General features: G+C 33.7%; 2 protein-coding genes and 1 pseudogene across 8 annotated transcripts; 1 reads left to right on the top strand and 2 right to left on the bottom strand.

Annotated features, from left to right (window-relative positions):
- The first annotated feature begins 3,857 nt into the window (after window positions 1–3,857).
- LOC142525207 (uncharacterized) lies at window positions 3,858–5,977 on the top strand (annotated as a pseudogene).
- Window positions 5,978–6,677: 700 nt separating this feature from the next.
- LOC142525186 (F-box/kelch-repeat protein At5g60570-like) lies at window positions 6,678–9,754 on the bottom strand. Of its 4 annotated transcripts, none has more exons than XM_075629387.1 (3): window positions 7,734–9,754; window positions 7,002–7,309; window positions 6,678–6,897 (listed from the first exon to the last, which is right to left on the bottom strand). In XM_075629387.1, the coding sequence occupies exon 1, from the start codon at window positions 8,941–8,943 to the stop codon at window positions 7,753–7,755; it is 1,191 nt and encodes a 396-aa protein (XP_075485502.1). In that variant the 5' UTR covers window positions 8,944–9,754; the 3' UTR covers window positions 6,678–6,897; window positions 7,002–7,309; window positions 7,734–7,752. The 4 variants fall into 4 exon arrangements, with proteins under 4 accessions (XP_075485502.1, XP_075485508.1, XP_075485494.1 ...); XM_075629393.1 differs by having other exon boundaries at window positions 6,716–6,897; window positions 7,002–9,362; window positions 9,483–9,754; XM_075629379.1 differs by having other exon boundaries at window positions 6,716–6,897; window positions 7,002–9,362; window positions 9,508–9,754.
- Window positions 9,755–11,324: 1,570 nt separating this feature from the next.
- LOC142525159 (serine/threonine-protein kinase GRIK2-like) lies at window positions 11,325–17,721 on the bottom strand. Of its 4 annotated transcripts, none has more exons than XM_075629354.1 (12): window positions 17,341–17,721; window positions 16,905–17,119; window positions 16,385–16,769; window positions 15,175–15,249; window positions 15,041–15,085; window positions 14,571–14,645; window positions 14,041–14,128; window positions 13,833–13,957; window positions 12,882–12,977; window positions 12,135–12,317; window positions 11,911–11,989; window positions 11,325–11,808 (listed from the first exon to the last, which is right to left on the bottom strand). In XM_075629354.1, the coding sequence occupies exons 3-12, from the start codon at window positions 16,703–16,705 to the stop codon at window positions 11,621–11,623; spliced, it is 1,275 nt and encodes a 424-aa protein (XP_075485469.1). In that variant the 5' UTR covers window positions 16,706–16,769; window positions 16,905–17,119; window positions 17,341–17,721; the 3' UTR covers window positions 11,325–11,620. The 4 variants fall into 4 exon arrangements, with proteins under 4 accessions (XP_075485469.1, XP_075485462.1, XP_075485454.1 ...); XM_075629347.1 differs by having other exon boundaries at window positions 16,902–17,041; XM_075629339.1 differs by having other exon boundaries at window positions 16,905–17,041.
- Window positions 17,722–17,727: the final 6 nt, after the last annotated feature.

Raw genomic sequence — 17,727 nt, 5'->3', positions numbered from 1 at the left:
ACAACACAGAAAATTAAGTTAGTGCAACAAAGATTACTATATAATTCGACGAACTGTGCTTCAGAAGAAAGAAAGCGGAGAGAGAATAAGGACGAAATAGCTTGTTCATTTTTAACTCGGCAGCATCGATGATTTGTGAGCTGGAAAGGAACAAAATGTAACCCAAAATAATCTTTCCACAAACAAAACTGCAGTTTTTTATGCCGTTAATTTCTGCATTCCTCTGAGCATCTGATATTGCAGAAGCATTCATTTTAACGCCAACAACCTGAAACTTAGATGACAGCAGTTCATTTGCAACATAGAGGATAAGTGGATCGCAAGTAACATTGTTTGATCTTGAGCATACTAAACAAAAAAAATTATAACGAGTGATTTGTTGAATTTCAATTAAGTTAAAATATTATCATATCAAGTGATTATCTACTTTGATTGAGTTTTTTTAGTTCATTTTTCTATTTGAAAACGAACCCTCGGTTCACAACATTCGTTAAAATGTTGTTGCATGTTGTTTCGTGTATGTACTTTTTATCCATTTGACCGCTCATATTTATCATTTCCAAACCAATCCCCATAAACTAGCATTGATTTGATCATTGTCGATTGTCGGGTTGCTGGAAGCATTGCACCATGCTTTTGTGAGACATTCATACTTGATCTTCATCCAATGTTTTCTCGCGACGCCTTCACCCCCTCGCCAGCATTGATTTTTTTTTTTTAAAGCTCAACATTTTCTTGCTGTAGTATTGAGAATGACATTGAGAAGAATTTGGTGAAGTAATATTGAGATAATCATTTCTTCATAGATTCATTTTCCTATTTGGATTTAAAATGAAATGAAAGAAGGAAAAAAAATTGATTTTAGAATTAAAGTGGAAGAAGTTGTTTTTTTTTTTTTTTTAAATATAATGAGGTAAATTTATAGGAGTATGATTGAAATTTCAAAATATGACCGTTGACGATTTTTCAGAATTTTATTAAAAAAGATTCGTATATTTTTTCCAATTTTTTTATTATTAAATATATATATTTTAAAATTTTTAATGCTGATTGATCATGTAATTGCTCAGATAATCCTATCCCTTTTTTATTTATAAATTTATTATTATTTTTCATTTTTTATATTTGGCCGTTGATTTAACGTTAAATAAAAAAAATAAAAAAGGATCAGCAATTTCATCGGACGAAGACTCTATACGTAGGGTCCACTCATTCTCGCAGAGGGTGAGGAATTCCATAGGTCGATGAAAACTCCATCGCGCGACTTCATCGATCTCGGACCTAAAAGTTATCGGCCACTCGCAGTCGTTATTACGGACATTTATACGTGTATATATATATATATTATATTTGATACATTACATATTTATCATGTATATTTATGTGAATAATACACATTAATAAAATAATATTCATCTATTTTTTTTATTATATTCAATAATTGAATATTATTTTTGTCGATACTTAGATAGATATTTTAATACGATTGATTTAGAATAACAAGCTTTATAGACTCATTCGACACCCCCGTTTCCCATTGCCGTCCAATGATATTGTTAAACGTGTCCGTTAGCCGACAGCATTAAATCCTTTCCCATCTCGAGACATCGATTCTTTCCTTCTATTATTATTATTATATTATTATTGGAGATGATTGGCTCACTGAGTGTATTCATTCTATACTTTAAAGATTTTTAATGATTTTTTTAAATGATGAAATTTTGTGGAGTTGATAGATTTTTATTGACTTTTATGGAATCTCATAGAATTGTAAAACAAATTTCATAGACTCTTATAGATTTTTTTTCAAGATTTTTGTAGATTTTTGTAAACTTTTTCATATAATTATGTGAATTTTGTAGTTTATAATTGTGATTTATTTTTTATTAATTTTTTAAAAATAATTATTGGATATAGATAACATCTTCAATTTTAAATTATTATTTTTATTTATGAATGTAAATGAATTTTACTTACTTAAAAGTTAAATCAATTTAATTTGTGAAAAACGACAAATGAACTATCCAATTTATTGAAATCAAATTTTCAATTCTTTATGTCAATTTAACATATTAATGAATAATATTTTTATAAGTTCATAATAAAATTTTATTAAAAGAACACTTAAAATAATGAGTAGTCTTTTATTAAAAAAAATCTAATCATTACTGATAATTTGATCAACATCGTTCTACATTCTATTGGCTTTGATATCCCTCCATGCATTAGCATTTGCTCGTTGTTGTTTTTGAGTATTAAATAACTGATCAAAGTCGTCACCTTCATAAACTTGTGCTGATGAAGACAATTGAGCTCCATTATCTACTTCAATTTGAAATTCATCAAATTGACACTTCTTTCAAAGAAAATTGTGTAATATAGCACATACCAATACAAGCCCTGTTAGGAGTGGGAAAAAATACCGAATTTTCGGTATACCGAGATTACCATAACAAAAAAATATTGAATTTACCGAATTTTAAGTATACCGAAGATTTCGATACGGTACGGTAACAATATCGAATTTTTCGGTACGGTAACGATATCCAATTTGAAAATTTGGTATATACCGAAATACCGGAAAAATATACAAAAGTTTTAAAATATATAATAATTTAAAACAATAAATTATAATTTTTTTTAAAATGTAAGGTTTTTTTGGTTCGGTATACCGAAAATTTTGGTATAGTATCGGTATGATTTGCTTATACAATAATTTAATATATAGATTAACTAAAATTAAAGAAAATAAGTAAAAATAAAATGTTATATAATAATTAATAAAAAATTAAATTTTAATTATGTTTTTAAAAAGTACAAATAAAAGAAAAAATAAATAGATGAGAAAAGAATGAAAGTTTATATTGAATTTGAGAGATTTCTCAATTAAATGTACATCCAAATCTTTAGGTTGAATCAAAGACTTTTGTTGACATTTTATTGTGGTACCTTAGGCTATAATTCTTGTACTTAATAGAATTCTATAGAGTCATTAAAAGTCTATTGACATTTTGAATACATATAGACTTTTGTAGAGTTTTTAAAAGTCAAGTTTGAATACCACACTGACTTTTTAAAATTCTACAAAAGTTTACATTGAATACCACTAAACTTTTATGGAGTATATAAAAGTCTAGTTTGAATAACTCTAGACTTTTAAACTCCATAAAATTATTAAAAATCTATAACCAATACACCTCCCTTAGAATAAACTAACGTTATATCATGATATGTTTTTTTTTTTAATTTGTAAAAAGTACTTATATTTTAAATTATAAAGTATTTAATTTTATTTAATAAAAAATTAAATAACCTAGTTTTGTAAATTTTATTTTATCTACAACCATCATATCTTAATATATATATATATATATATTATTTTAATATAAATTTTGAATTTTATACATGATTATACTGCTCATAATATATAATTTTTTTTTATCATTTTAAAGATTTCAATTTTTATACAATCTCAAAAATTTCAGGAAAAAATATTCAAAAAATTTAATTTGTATTTACACATCACATCACGCCATGAGAAAACTAGTCTTTATCAATTTTTAAATCACGGTTTAAGGGGAAATATGTTTTGTAACTTCTTTTGGATGCAGTGCTAATTGTCTTATTTTATAGTAAAAAAATCAAGTATAAAAAATTATATAATAATTCAATTCAAAATTTTTTTAATAATAAAACAGTCCGGATATACTATATTACTCATTATTTTTTAGAATTTTCTGTGAGAGGAAATTTATTTTGTTTAAAAATACTAATTGGAGAATTTATTGTTTAATTTTATTTTTATTAATTTATTAATATATATATTTATTTAATAATAAGTCAAGATTTCAATTCAATCGGTTTTCACAAATAATTCAATAATTATACTGCTCTCCTCGCTCCTGTCTTCTTCACAGCCACACCAATAATCACTTCATCTGCTCCGTTCCCGAACTCTAGATAATACAATCTCTGAAACCCAACACGAATTCAAACCTATTGTAGCTGTCTTTACTGATTTAATCATGTAATTTCAACTAAACTTGAGCTACTGATGAGTTGAATTAAGATGCGTGAGTGGTTTGAACCAATGGCGAGAAGGGTTCCGAGAAGGGTCTGGTTAGGGTTCCAAATGTCAATGGGATTAATGGTGGGTGGAAATCACACCTCGTCCAGGTTTTGCACTCGCTAATTTGTTTGTTCTGCTTATCTGTTGGATTTATCTTGAACATTTTACTAATATCCGATCTTTAGCTTTTAAGTTGAGTTAATCCCTACGCTGTTATAGATCTGATACTTTGAATAACTTGAAAGATCTGTGAGTTGGGTTCAAACGGACTTATTTAAGTTTGCAAGAAATGGACTTCAAGTTCTTGAAATGCCATTTACTTCGGGGGTCAGTGGTGAGGCTTCTGGTGTTAAGGGCCTTTATGCTTGTACTGTCTGTGATTATTCTCTCTTTGATGCATATGTCCCGTGAGATTCGGGTAATCGAGCCAATGGTTTCCGATGTTGATGAATGCCCTTTGAATTTGCACTCGAACCCATTTTTTAATGCCGGAGATTCCTCGAATTTCTCATTTCCTCCATTGAGTCATGCCACAATGTGCAAAGAAAGTAAAAACTTGACTAAAATCGTGTTTAAAGAGTTAATGCAGAAGAACTTGTTGCAATCAAACGCTAGATCATTATGTGTTGGAGAGGGATCCGCATCCTCTGTATCGGTGTTGCATGAGCTGGGATATTCTGATGCTTCTGGGGTTGACAAGCACCCATTTTTCTCCCTTTTCAAGAGGAGATTTGTGTATGAGCTCGATTTTGAGGATGATAATTTCGACTTTGTGTACTCAGGAGATCTCGATAGGGTCTCAGTTCCTGCTCTCCTCGTGCTGGAGATTGAGCGTGTATTGCGTCCTGGAGGAGTTGGTGCGATGCTCGTTGGAGCTCGTAAGTTCTATTCAGGTGGCTTAGTAAGGTCTGCCACCACTGTTGCGTCATTCTTGAAGAGCTCTGATGTTGTTCATGTTTGTGGTGTTGGACCCTTCACACTTGTGATATTTAAGAAGAAATTTGGAAACTTTGCTTCCTTTGAGCATTTTCAACTTCCAGCTTTTTGTCCTTCCGTTGCAAAAAACAAGCCCTTTATGAAATATATGGAGCCTCTTGCCCATAAAAACTCAAGGCAGTTCAACCTGGAGCAATCTTATCTCCCCAACTTCATGAATATCTCCTCTAGAAACAAACTGGTTTATATTAATGTCGGCGCGGGAGAATTTGCTAAGTCAAGCATCGCCAAAATGTCGAAGCCGTATTGCTCTAACCACCACACTGCTTTTGACGTGTTTGTCATTGATCACAAAATGTCCGTTCTCTCGTCTTTTGTACAGATCCTGGCATCACCTTTATCTATCATCCGGCCCTAGACGGAGATTCAATTGCACCAGAAATCACCCCTGATGAATATTTGAGTGCTCCGATGGATGAAAAAGAGTTTGACTTTATTCTCTGGTTCAATGAAACAGTATCAGATGGAGATTTCGTGGTCCTTATGATGAACACGAAGTTTATGGAGTTAAACATTCTCGTCGAACTATTCAAAACTGGAGCAATATGCCGTATTGATGAACTCTTCCTCCACTGTGCAGATCCTGCAGACTGCAAAACAGCCATGTGCGGGGACTGCAAGAACCTTTTGAAGAGTCTGAGGAAGAGTGGCATATATGCCCATGATTGGTTGGGAGACTGAGCTCTGTATGTCTTGTGGACTTGCATTTATGTATGTTTTGTTTCTGTTAAGAATAAATTGAAGTGGCGGATTGAGGACATAATCCACACTTCTCAGTTCTCTCTCGTGTATTGTATTTGAATCTGTATTCTGTGTCGAATTGATGCCTGTAATTTCCTTCGCTGGGTTGCGGAGGAAGGTTTCTCCTATGTTTTCTAAGCTTTATTTTAAGGATTGTTGCTCTTTGGTTTACTCATTGGCATGTTACTTACATTTGACAACTACTGAATATTGCCCAGGGTTCTTGTTCGTCTGCATAAGATCAATTAAGAGTACGATGTATCTAGCGTTGTACATATGGATATAGTTACTATTAAGTGATCGATCCTTCAGTCAAACTTTAGGTGTCTGATTCTTAGTTACCAATCTTTTGGAAGGGATTGTTGGATTTGTTGTTTGCCTAAGATTTAAGCAGCTATAGCTTTTAGTATTGTTTGTCGAGTTCGATTTGCATAACAAATTGGTAAGCTGACCGAAATAGGATGACAAGTTAATAAGCTGCTGTACTTTGACGTGGTTGTTCCTGCCAGGAGCATGGGTATCCTTTGCTCTTTTAGATCAGCTGCAACTTGTTTCATGCCGGGCACATTTAGTTGCTGGACTTGGAAATAAATCAAATCGCCTACCGAGTGGTATTATATTTTATATTTGAACTCTACTCTTATTTGGTAAGTTGGTTCGAAACTTGTCTGGAATCTCAAGAGGTGACTGATTCTGGGCTTTATTTTGGCTCAATGTAGAATTTGAATTCTACCTGCTTCTATTAATTCAGTTCAAACTTAATTATCGAATTCTATAGACTCAAATTATTCCCCAAGTTAGTAGAATTTTAAAAAATAAATATACTCACACGAGAAATTATAAACATGATGAACTTAAAGTACATGAGCTATTGAACAAAATAAAATAGGCTTAGGTTGAGCTTGAAAATGTATTCGAATATGTGAACTTGGTTTGCATTTGATTATTTCTAATACATATTGAATGATCCTCATTTGCACTACAAAAGTTCGCAAGTCAGACTCAATTTGCACGTCTCATAGCCACTCACTGACCCCTTGTAAAATGGCCTCAGGAGATTGCCTTGAACCTCATAATCTTAGGCACAATTCCTGCACCATCTCAACATATCAACCGAGTCTGACAAATTTTAGCGGCACAAAGCTACTTTTATCCGTGATCACAAATAATATTTTTTAAAGGAAGTAAAAGGTACCAGGGAGTCGACCAAGGTGTTCCTCGACTCAAACATGAAGATCTGGCAAATTTTTCAGCTCCAGGTCCTGCAAACGACAGAACTTTCGATCACAAAATATTGTTCTGAATATCACATTCATTCACATTCGATAACCACAATTCTTCTATGGATTTGATCCAATATTTTGCATTCCATCGTCTTTGGTTCTTATATAGACGTTACCTTGTTAAACATTAGGAAGTCGATCCAAGCTCCACATGATTTATCTTAACTTTCGGCCAATCCATCTTGGCGAGATGCAGCGACACAAGTTGTAGCAAGATTTTCTTCAACACAATCGAATTAATAAGCATTGCATTCTCAGGCTCAGGGGTGGAACCAGCAAGATATGAAGGGGCAATTGCCCATAAAAAATATTGATGTTACAAAAATTTATAAATATACAAGCTTCTCCTCCTACATTGAAGCACCAGAAATTCAAAATTCTAACTTCACCCAGCTGAAGTCCAACATGTGTAACAGCAACTCAGCAAAGTAGTAAAGAACGGTTTAATCCATACAACATTGAGCATATCTCATATAAAATAATGTGTGGGACAAACAGACTCCAGGATGAGACAAAATACAAATCCAATACTTCCAATAATAAAATAAGATGCAGAATCAAACATAAAAGTCGACTATCACGTCAAACAATTGAAAAATGATGATCCAAACAATAATAAATGCTGGAAAAGAAGAGAGAGAGACCTAAATGAAGAATCATGGCTCAGCAACCCATGATAGCACAATTATAGACAAAGACACCTGAATGCTCCTTCAGTCCAATAATTTTCCAAGTCAAAGTGTCATTCTTGAGTCCCGACTTTGGGTGCCAGGAATTCAAGACAATAGCTTCACCTTCAGGACCCCTTTGACCACCCACAACAAGCAGTGCCTCTCCACAGGACTTGAAAGCAAGGCCCCAACCATTTGATGAGTCGGCCCTCACTGGAAGTCTCCCTATTTCGTCCCATGAGTTCTTTTCTTTGTCATACTTCTTCACCATGTTAGTTGCATATTCAACAGCATAGAGTTGGTTGTCAACTACTGCAACAAGAGGAGGTGCTTGCGCTGCTCGGTTGACATTGGGATACATGCCCTCGATTTTTCTCCACTTTCTTGTATTAAGGTCAAACTCCTCCCCACATGTTAATGAGTCGGTGGGACTAGTCATTCCACCAATAGCATAAAATTTTTTATCCATGAAAAATCCAGAGCATAATCTACGAGGAGAGTGCATGCTCGGTAACATTTCCCATTTACCAGTTAAAGAATTGTAAATCTCGGCAGATTTCAATACGTTCCCATCCTTGTCGCTTCCTCCAGCTACGATGGCTATTGACCCAAGACTACCTGATGCAAAAAGACAACGAGGACGATTCATTTCTTCACACTTGACCCAATCACGGCGGGTCAAGCTATACTTCCAAATGGCGAATTCGAACAGCTCACGTCCGAAAACCAACAACTCACTCCCCACCGCTAATGACTCTTTATCAGCACAATTGAAACAATCATCACAAGGAATTTTAGGCAATCTCATCCACTTCTTCCTGAAGGGATCAAATGCCTCCCACCCTCTTGGATCACAAACCATATAGACCCAATGCTCCACAATCCTCAACTGCCTTCTCAGCTCATACAAATACCCACTTTTAACCAGCCTATTGAATCTTACATTTAAGAATGACAAAGAAGCATAATCTGTTCTATTAGCTCGAGCAAGACACGTCAATGCAACATCATCATTCAAACCAGGGAGAAAAAAATCACATGATTCGATAATGCAATGGCCATCATCATCTTCTTCTCTCGACATCTTTTTTATATCTTCTCCAACCATACAAGAAAGATTTGAATTATTTTGATTAAAAGATGAAAACGTACACTTTGTTAGCTTGTTGGCTCTCGAATCCATTGTAGCACTTTTCTTATTCAATGAGAAACAAATTAACAAATCAATAGCATCCCATACCTACGAAACCCACTTAATAACAAAATATCCAGATGCGTCTTTATTTTACTTTTGAAATTAAGCTCCAGTTTTCCCAATCATTTTGCCAATATCAAATACAAATATCCCATCTCTAGCAACAGTATACGCAATCCGTCAATCCAACCCAACGATCATAAACTTGTGAAATCCTTTTCCGTTATAAAAAACAAGCATTCAATCTGTATCATCCAACCAACCTTTATTGAGACTTCAAAATCCTCAATTTATTCCAAAATTTCTCCAACCCCGTAAGAAAACAAAAATGGTCTCCAATAAAGACTCTAACTTTCAGAAAAACAAGCGTAACCCCATCAAAATTCGCAGCTGCTTCTCAAGGTATTCTGAAGAAACAGACAAATTTACAATGCAAACAATTAACTAATCACTCATCATATTATATATATGAAAAAGTAGTTTTTATGTGCTATGCAGTATATATATAGATATAGATATATATATACAAGATCAATCGATTCGGATTCCAACCCGGCATCGCTAATTAATTAGATCTTTCAAACGGAAGCAAGCATCGCCCCGGTCTTCCAGCAGTCAGAGTCACCGGCACATTCTTCAGCCACCTAAAGAAATAAGGCTCAATCGCACATCACTAAACTCGTAAAAATGGAGTTCAGGCCACCATCGCCGCTCCAAATGGAGTATAGTGAGAGAAAATTGTATGAATATTGTTGTGTGGAGGAATTTATTCTGCAAAATTTGGCACCTTAATTATTACTATTTTTGATCCATTACGGGTCAAACTTTGTATTTTATTTTTTTACAAAAAAATCGTACGAGACATATTTACAGATTGTATTTTGCGAGAGATATCTTTAATTTGGATCATTCATAAAAAAATATTATTTTTTATGCTAAGAGTAATACTTTTAACTGTGAATATAGATATGATTGACCTATTTTAAAAATAAAAATTCGTGAGATCGTCTCACAAAATATATTCTCTTTATTTTTAATAACGCGTGCCCTCTCTTTCTCAAAGCTCTACTCCATATTTGCTTATTTTAAATAATTATACACTTCCTTTTGACTTACTAAAATTCATTTATCAATTAAACCTGGATTTTGGCTCAGAGAAATAATTGTTGTATTTCGTGTTTTTTAAATTTTGATATTATGGTTATTTAGTGGATAATTATTTTGTGAATTATCATTAGATTATCGTACGTAGCACATGCATTTTGGATATATACAATTGGTGTTTTACGAAAGTTCTCATGAAAGTGATATTATCACCATGTACGTACTTTCTATAAGCATTAAAATTTGTCTGTTATATATACTTTCTTACACAAATCGTGGGGACTGGTACGGTCATACCTATGAAGGGGAGATTGTCAATATTTTTTTAGCAGATTCTTTAATTTCTATAATAATAATAATAATAATAATAATAACAACAACAACGAGCTAAAATCATTTTAATATATTATTTTTGTAATTTATAGCTATTTGTTCACAAATTTTTTTGGTGGCACATGTTTTTTGTGAATCTAGTATAAAATTATCTCTAAATTTTAGAAGTAAATAATTAAGAAACAAAAGGTTTTTTTTATTACATTAAAAATGATAATATCTACTCTTAGTATTCTAATTCAGGGCTAATTAATTTTATTATTACACACACACACAAAAGACAAACTTTTCTTTATATATATTTTTCTCAAAAAATGAGGGCGACTTTTTAGCTTTTTGACTTTTCTCATAAATCTTAGTTCATATGCCCGAGGCTTGCCACATTATTTTTATTTGTAGATTAAGTACTTATGAGACGGTCTTACGAATATTTCTCTGTGAGACGAGTCAATCCCATCGATATTCACAATAAAAAGTAATACTCTTAATATAAAAAGTAATACTTTTTCATGGATGACCTAAATAAGATATCCGTCTCACAAAATATATATAGTATTATATATATATATATAATTTTGTCGTGTTATCAATCAATTGTACTCATCAATGAAGTGACACACTAGATGTTGTATTCCTATTTTGAATCAAATTTTTTACTTATAATCTTTACCATGTATATTGTTGAACATGAGGCCCTTTTAATAAGAAACTTTAGTGTCACGGTCCAAATTCAAATCAATTAGAGTGTCAATACACATTTATGATTACGATATTGAAATATCTTTTAAAACTGAAATCCGATTTTCTCAATCAGAGTAAATAAAAAATTTCGTTTTATTCTAATATTTTGGGGTCCTCTCTATATTTTTTTAAAACTCAAAATATAATGATACCGACTATTGTCAATTTGTTTAGCAGAATTACACAAGAAATACAAAAGTATATTTAAATTTATCAAGAAAATTAAAACACAAATCTCTAAAATTTCACATTATCTATTAGAAAAGGCTTTAACTAAAACATCTCTCACTGTACTCTATTAACTCCAAAAGTCAAGGAGAAACCTTCCCATATTTGCAGCCGAAAGCTGGAAACTAAAGCCATCATCTACAGTTTCCAGTTTCTACCCAGTAAAAACTCTCCCCAGTCCAGCAAAACCCCGAAACTCGTAGTCCAACCTTCACGTTGTATGCCCGTTTCTGTTCAGCACTACACTTTGTCTTCTCGGTTATCCGGGCGATGAAACTGTATTACCCAACTGCTGCCAAATGAGAGCACCTGTTTCACTACGTTCAGGCAATTTTTTCTGGAGATCATGGCGTTTGCACCAGCACAAGTATGGCCGAATTGGCCCGTCTTCTCCTACAACCCATGCGCTCTGCGCAACATCCTCTAGAGTCATTCTTTGCACAGGATCTGCACAACAGGTTCACTTATCAGTGATGCAAAATTCGAGCTGATGAACATTTGAAATTCTTCAGAATAATGACAAATAATGCAACAGCATCGAAGACTGACCTTTGCACAGAAGGCCCTCTAGCAGACTCTTCAACAGAGGGTTCATTTCATCAGGGAGCAACAATGGGTCGTTAACGATCTGCGGGTATCAACATCAATATCTATTACTAGAGAACAATATTTTGCTGAAATAAGGTAGAACAGGGAGACGGGGCAATATACTTGTACAGATGATGCATGTGAAGAAATTTAAACAGGAAACAGCAAGAGTCGACTATACACACCTTGTCATATGTATCTTGCAGGGTCTCTCCCAGAAATGGATATTTCCCGAGAACCATACAGTATAAAGTAACTCCAACTGCCCATGTATCGGCAGCTTTTCCATGATAAGTTTCACCTATACAGCACTCGGGAGCTGTAAATACAGGAGTTCCAGGAGAACGACGAAGCTCATCATTATCATCCTACACACAAAATTGTTGTGAATTGAGTTCATGACACTGAAAGTGAAATGCCTGATTAGGAAAAAGGAAAAATCTAATTAATAGAAAATTTATTTTGCATAAAACACTTTATATGGTTATTCCACTCAAGTTCTTTATAAAGCAAAATACGTCCTCTAGAATACCATAATTTTCGAACATGGACATATTCTTCGCAAGAAATCTAAAATTTGATCCGATCACTAAGTGCACAGGCAGGATGCTCGAGTCTCAACAAATGATACAATACTTAACAAATAAAGGTGATATCCAAGTAAAAACAAATAACGAAATATGAAATTCCCTACTGGGATGTATCATCAAGTTAAAATTTTCCATACCCAATAATCCAAAAGAGTGGAGTGGTAAAAAATTGCTCTCTGAAACAATATAGACTGAATGTATATATGTCCATGCATTTTTCAGATTGTTATTCCCGTAAGTGATTTACGATTGAGAGGTCCACATTTCAGTACTAGATAGCAGACGTCTGGAAATTAATATCAAGCCCTCCCTTTCACATGATCAGTAAATAGTATTACTCACCTCAAAAACCTGACTGACGCTAAAATCACCGATCTTGATGGCACCAGAACCAGTAATTAATAAATTATCAGGTTTGATATCCCCATGTACTATATTCTGTTAATTGGAGCAAATAAATACTAAGTTTAGTTCTCTACAACTGAAAGACCAAGCATGACAAACTCGGGATTATGAAATTTTGTCTTTTATGGGAAATTCATGCCAAGATGCTCTATCACACAATCATAAATGCCTTTCGATTTTAAACAATTCATGAGCATGCAGCACATTTCAATCTTTCAATATAAGATAAATATTCGAACAAAAATATCAAGAATGAGGTCCATACGAAACCAAAGTACCAACCAAAGAAGCAGAGTTGGGAAGCCCTTTTTCTGCCTAAAAAGTGAAGCATAACATAAGATCGGTGCATATTACTACTTAATACCACAGCTACTGCATAAAACTTGGCCACTTTATTAAATTAAAAAGTAAAACACAGAATTCGGTCTTTTTTTTGAGTTAGGGTCAAGGTTTGTTAAAATTGGATCTCGAACGTGAAACATCTTACCAAACTCGGGACCTTGGTTCCATATGGCTATAAGCCATCGGCCTGAGCTCGGTCTTTTTAGATGACTAAAAAGACACTAAAATATGTCAGAAGTCCCCCATAGGCTGTAGACCAATGTAGAGTTCTAAAATTGCAATATTAGGTTACATATTATAATCCAGATGAAGTAAATAAGCACATGAAGAGGTTAAGCACTAGAGACTGTGAAACATTTAACATAAGGATATTTACAAATTGACATTTTAGAAGTTTGAAGTCAGCTTAAGGTTATAGTAAAATCTGGGAAAATGGAGCAATATACTCCTGTACATTCTCAAGCATCATACATCATCGTGTAAGATCAAAATAGACTAAAGCTTTATTCAATTAACAGAATAAAAACAAAAGTCTAAACATCATACATGAGCATGAAGATACATCAAACCAGAAACTACACCACGTAAGTACTTCCGTGCAGTATTTTCTTCCAGGCAACATGCAGGACCAGTACCATCAAAGACCCATTTGCCTTCCACATATTCAAGAACTGAACAAAAGCAGCCTTGAAGTCACATAAAGAAAGCCACCATTGGTTGGGGCAGAAACAAAATGAGGGACATTATAAAATACCCATAAAGAAGTTATCAGTCGCAGGGTCATCTATAACTTCAATTAGATTGACGATATTGGGATGGCTCAATCCCTTCATTATTAAAACCTGCAAGCATATCATTTATCCATTTTGTAAAACTGATATATGAAAGGAGAACTGCTATAGGTTTAAACAGAAGAGAACATCTAAGGTTGTCAAAGGACCGCTTATAAGAATGGTAACATATACCCAACAATCAATACAATTGATAAAGAATGCTAGCAAAGATGGATGTAAACGACGTCTGAATTTAAGAGAAAAAAACATAATGTGAAGATTATCAAGTAATGCATGCCACTCGCAATTAGTTTTAAAAGAAAATTTTACATAGGCATGGCGGGAGGATATTCTGCAAGCCAATGGTCATGGCACACTACATGACAGGCTAGAAAGCCAAAAAAACTCTAGATTAAAGGTATATTGGAATTTGGAAATAACCCCAGTACAAATGAAGCAACATGCTAGCAACCACCTGAAAAGATGACATACAAGAAGAGATTATCATTACCTCACGAAGAACATCAGACATGGCAGTTTCTGAAGGTGTGACTCGTATCTTCAACAGATAAGACTTATGAAAGGACTGCCAAAAAAAAGAGAACAGCTGATATCATGTAAAGCTATCATTTCTAATTACTTCATTCTCACTTGGGTTCTTGTTATTATATTCTGGAGAACCAATAAAACATTTTTAAAAACACAGAATAATCTAGCTTTCTGTTATTGAGTTACTTAGAGATTATAATCTTAGATGTGCAACTGAAACTGTCAGCTGCTCAACAAAGTAGAGTGTGATATCCACATGAAAAGGCTGTCTCTATTATTTTTTTGGGTATGTGTAGGATATAAAGCAGATCCCAGCACGAAAAAAGATCAATAAAAAATTAACCGAAAAGAGTTTGAAAAGAGTGAATGAGAATTTAGAAAATGCATGTGTAAATATCTAAATGATTAAGCAGACATGAAACAAGACATCACCTTTATAGCATAATTTTTACCATCTATATAACTTCGGTAGAGAACCTGCATATTATCCAATACAGGGAAAAAGATTACATGTAATACTCAATACAGAAAACTAGAAAGTGAGATACTTATACCATTAAGCTCACCACTTTTCCGTAGCTGCCACCCCCAATCTTGCGTTCATAGACATACTCATTAACAGTCTTGATTCCATTTTCATCCTGAATTTAGACGAGTTAATATGAGCAGAATAATGATAAGTAACAATGGATCAATTACTACTCATGATGATATCTATTTTATCTGATTTAAGCAACTTTCATTTGAGGATGAAAAAAAGAAATAATAATCAGTTTTGGTTATGGCCAATCTCATTCTTCTGAGCATAAAGCTTGAGCTACTACTTTAAGTCTACATTAGAAAATTGAAAATTTACATTAACACGCTCTAGTTGTAGCGACAAGGTAAATTTTCACGATATTCAAAACAGAAAAATTGAGTTGAAATAACCATGATCACAATTTTAGTAACACAAAACACATTGATATAATCATAGAAAATTTCAATCTACCCAGCTTCAAAGATGGATTATTAACTGGTAGACAGTTTTAGAGCTTTATTATTTCTTAATATTGATAATAGACTTTTTAAAGTTTCTTTTCCTTGCTGAGCAGGGTGGATGTATATTGGCTCAAAGATCAACTTAAGGGGAAAAAACTATCTAGTTTGGTAAACTGGAACATCGATCAGTAATTGGGTTAAAGTTTACATATTTCGATGAAAAAGTTCCCAGTACAAACTTTGAATGCTACAATGTAACACACACAGGTACATAAATCTTGAAATATTCAGGTAACCACGTTCATTTGCTTGTCTTCGAGTAACAATCACATGTATTGAACAATTAAGCAAAGTAACATATCCACACAAAGTGAATTTAATATTTAAAGAAGTTAGGGGCTGATTTCGATGTTTGTTTTGGAGGAACAACTTCACGATTCCTCAAGAAAATAAAAAGGTGCTTGAATTCATGGATGGAGGAGAGATTCAGTAAAAAAATCTAGATTTCATTATATAACTTCTTATATTTATATAAAGACCAAAACAACTTCCCAAGAAGTACATTAATTAAATCCAAATATTGAAGGGGACACCAACTTTCTCATTTCCAACAAACATCTGAAATCATGAAAGAATTTTTGCTTTTCTGAGTTCTGGGACAGTGGTACTGTGCAACAAATCTCATCCATATCCCAGCATTCAACGGTAATTTAGAGTGCCGGAAAATTCTAGTATCTTATTTTGCCACTGCTTACGATAAATAAAAAATAAAAAAACATCTGTCACACAGCTTACCTCTGAGCGAAGGAGACTGTGGGTTTCCTTAACAGGGAACTCCCTGCAAATGAATCCATGCTGCATCCGATACCTGAGATTTTCCTCCGCTCGTTTGGTAGGGCTTTGGAAATCACACTCTCCCCCATTCTCATTATCAGCCACATCTCTGTTAGAAAAGCTATCATCCTCATTTTCCGTCTCTTCATCCAATAAGAACTCGTGTGATGTGCTATCACCCAATCCCCTAACTTTATTGGATTTTTTTGCAAAGCTAAAACCAAACCAGCCACAGCAACCCACCGCTGTCATTTTCTCCATCGTATCCCTCTTAACAAACATCACAAGACTTAAGTTCTAAACAATCATTTCAATACACAAACACGCTAACAAACTACCCAGAGTCCTGAACAAACAAACATCAAACCAAATTAAAACCAGCATGTTCCCTCAAAAGCCAATAAAAAGACTAACACCGTGTCAGTAGACATTGGAACCTATTAAGCACACATTTCTATTGATAAATAAAGTTAATGACGACCTTCAATACTTGAAGCGGGATTTAGCAGACCGATCAGCTATAATATTCCAGAGGATGCCATTCAGCAAAGCGAAAGAAACAATTAATCAACTCGACACCATCACTATGCGGAGCCGACATCTCCGAAATGCCTTAACCTTCTCGCCCGACGAGTAAGAGAACGCCAAAAACCAACAATATTATGAGTAATTTTTTTATTCAAGACGGCGGTCTTACTGTTCAACAAACGAAAAATGATTATAATATACACAAGCAGATACGTTTGAATTGTGGGCTAATTTCAAGAAAGGTCAAAAGAATCGGATTCAAAATAATAAGATCACAACACGAAATTATAATATAAAATTAATAGAATGACAAAATATAAATGACAAATAGATACAAAGAGCCCATCAACAAAACAGCTGAACTTTTTAAAAAAAACTGCATACATTACCTGTCTTGTGATGGTGCTCAACAACAAGAACAAAAAAACCCAGCTCAGATATCCACAGAAGATCTGATTTGCAACGTCCCACAAAAAAATCGAACTGGTACGCCAAAAAAAAAATCAGAACAAGGAAGAAGAGCCGAAAATTCGAATCCAATCCCAATTCTGATTCAAATTCCAAAGCCCTCCCTCAGCTTTATCACATTGTAATAAATCAATCTTCAACAGAATCTCCGCTACAGAAATAAAGAAACCCAGAATGACTTTTAATGCATGAGATTGAAAAGGATCAAGAGGGAAAGCAAAATGGGCAAACGTGGTGTCATATTCCGACAGCCACTGTCTCTTTCCTCATTTTGTCAAACAATGGTCCTGATCAAGATTCCGTTAACC

The sequence above is a fragment of the Primulina tabacum genome, chromosome 2 (assembly GCF_025594145.1).
Source record: "Primulina tabacum isolate GXHZ01 chromosome 2, ASM2559414v2, whole genome shotgun sequence".
Lineage (NCBI taxonomy): Eukaryota > Viridiplantae > Streptophyta > Magnoliopsida > Lamiales > Gesneriaceae > Primulina > Primulina tabacum.
This window is presented reverse-complemented; position numbering and strand designations above follow the sequence as displayed.

What these genes read in the sequence shown, in the direction of transcription:
- LOC142525186 (XM_075629387.1), bottom strand. Translation starts at nt 8,943, where the DNA reads ATGGATTCGAGAGCCAACAAGCTAACAAAGTGTACGTTTTCATCTTTT.
- LOC142525159 (XM_075629354.1), bottom strand. Translation starts at nt 16,705, where the DNA reads ATGTTTGTTAAGAGGGATACGATGGAGAAAATGACAGCGGTGGGTTGC. An exon ending in TGTCTGATGTTCTTCGTGAG is followed by an intron (nt 14,129 to 14,570) that starts GTAATGATAATC and finishes ATATGCTTGCAG; the next exon opens with GTTTTAATAATGAAGGGATT. An exon ending in GCGTCAGTCAGGTTTTTGAG is followed by an intron (nt 12,318 to 12,881) that starts GTGAGTAATACT and finishes TTTTGTGTGTAG; the next exon opens with GATGATAATGATGAGCTTCG.